The 1617-nt window shown below is 28.6% G+C and overlaps 1 protein-coding gene across 1 annotated transcript; it reads left to right on the top strand.

The window, feature by feature from the left end:
• On the top strand, window positions 1-1617 carry LOC148952077 (uncharacterized). Its single transcript, XM_089088830.1, has 2 exons — window positions 1-70; window positions 1198-1617. The coding sequence occupies exons 1-2, from the start codon at window positions 62-64 to the stop codon at window positions 1543-1545; spliced, it is 357 nt and encodes a 118-aa protein (XP_088944956.1). The 5' UTR covers window positions 1-61; the 3' UTR covers window positions 1546-1617.

Raw genomic sequence — 1617 nt, 5'->3', positions numbered from 1 at the left:
GTTTACATTACCAGTTGAATCTTTTAGTCGAAGTTGATAGCTCTCCAAAAAATTGCTAATAATGAAATATGTAAGTAGCCAACTCGAGTCATTTTCAATTGTAGATTATTTTTGAGAGTACTTTTACAGCCAACCAGAAACTCTTGAAATGTATTTTTGGAACATTTGAGATATCAATTATTTTAAGGTAACATGGTTTAGTACCATAGTGAAACCAAATCAATTAATAAAAATTTAACATATGACTTAATAAAAGATGACATGGTCTTGAATATTTAAGCAACAATTACAATTGAACTTAATGCAAAATAAATCTTGTTAAAAAATTTCTTGATTTATTCAAAGAAAGTGTAGTTTTATCGCATTAAACCTGGGTCAAATAACTGATCAGTGTATGTCTGCTTTACTTGGTAATTTATTTTTTTATTTTTCTAATTCAATAATAATCTTATGTCCCTTTATTTTGATTTTTGATGCTATACTTATATCTGAGATCTTTTGAACTTTATTTTTCAATTTTTGATCGTTTCACTAGGCTATTATAAATGTTTGAATGCTTGGAATTTTTCAAATTGAAATACTTTACTAATACCTGTTTAGTATGGATGAATTTAACAGCACCAAATTTATTTTATCAGTATTTTTCTTTTTATGCTTCTTGTATTTTAATCTGGAAGGATGAAATCGATAAAGCTGTCAAAGATAATCATTGGAACGATCTTTCATTTTATCTTCTTCCATAGTGATATTTAGTACACTATTCACACATTTTATTATAAAAATGCACTTTTTGATTGGAGTTCTAGTTCCTTAAATAGCTGTTCTATGAACCGTTCTTTTATTATTTTTCGCCGTTAAATTCCCAAATTTAATCTTGAAACTAAAAAAAAAAAAAAAATCATCAGCTAATTTATGTCACCATTTTCTTTGTAGACTCTAGATACGATAAGATGGGCGGTAAAACTTAGTCAAGGATGAGCTCTTATACATTTTTATAATACACATTTGATATGTATCATTGAATTCACATTTTAAATTTACAAATGGTTACATAACATTCATATTGAACTTAGCTCTTGATTTTGCTTGTTGTTCTTGGTGTCTTTGCAGCATAAGTGGAATATAGATCTCCAAAGGATATATTCATATTTTTAACATATCTATCTAAACAATGTAAATACTTTACTTTTTTTCTAGATTCTGCTTGTTGCCCTTTATATCTCCGCAGTATTAGCCAAACCAAATAATCCAAAGGAACCAGCTATTGAAATTCAAGATATGAAAAGAGGGTTAACAAATAACAGAGGATGGCATAATTCTAAACAGGAATATGGTCTTTCATTTGGCGATCATAGCAACAGGCTGAGAAGAGAAGCATCTGAATTGGAAGCTCCTACCGAAGAAGATCTGAAAGGAGCAGAAACTCATCACTATAGTTATTATCCTTATCATTATTATGGTCATTATTACCCAACATATGGTTATGCATATCCATCATATGGATACACACCCTACAGCTATGGTTACAGACGATATTGGGGCTAGAGAAAAGGAATTATCTAAGTTTCAAAATTTTTATACATAATTTATTTTTAAATTAAATGTTTTATGACCCAA

Source organism: Artemia sp. Qi Xiang Cuo, chromosome 5 (assembly GCF_049724085.1).
Source record: "Artemia sp. Qi Xiang Cuo chromosome 5, ASM4972408v1, whole genome shotgun sequence".
NCBI classification, from domain to species: Eukaryota; Metazoa; Arthropoda; class Branchiopoda; order Anostraca; family Artemiidae; genus Artemia; species Artemia sp. Qi Xiang Cuo.
This window is presented reverse-complemented; position numbering and strand designations above follow the sequence as displayed.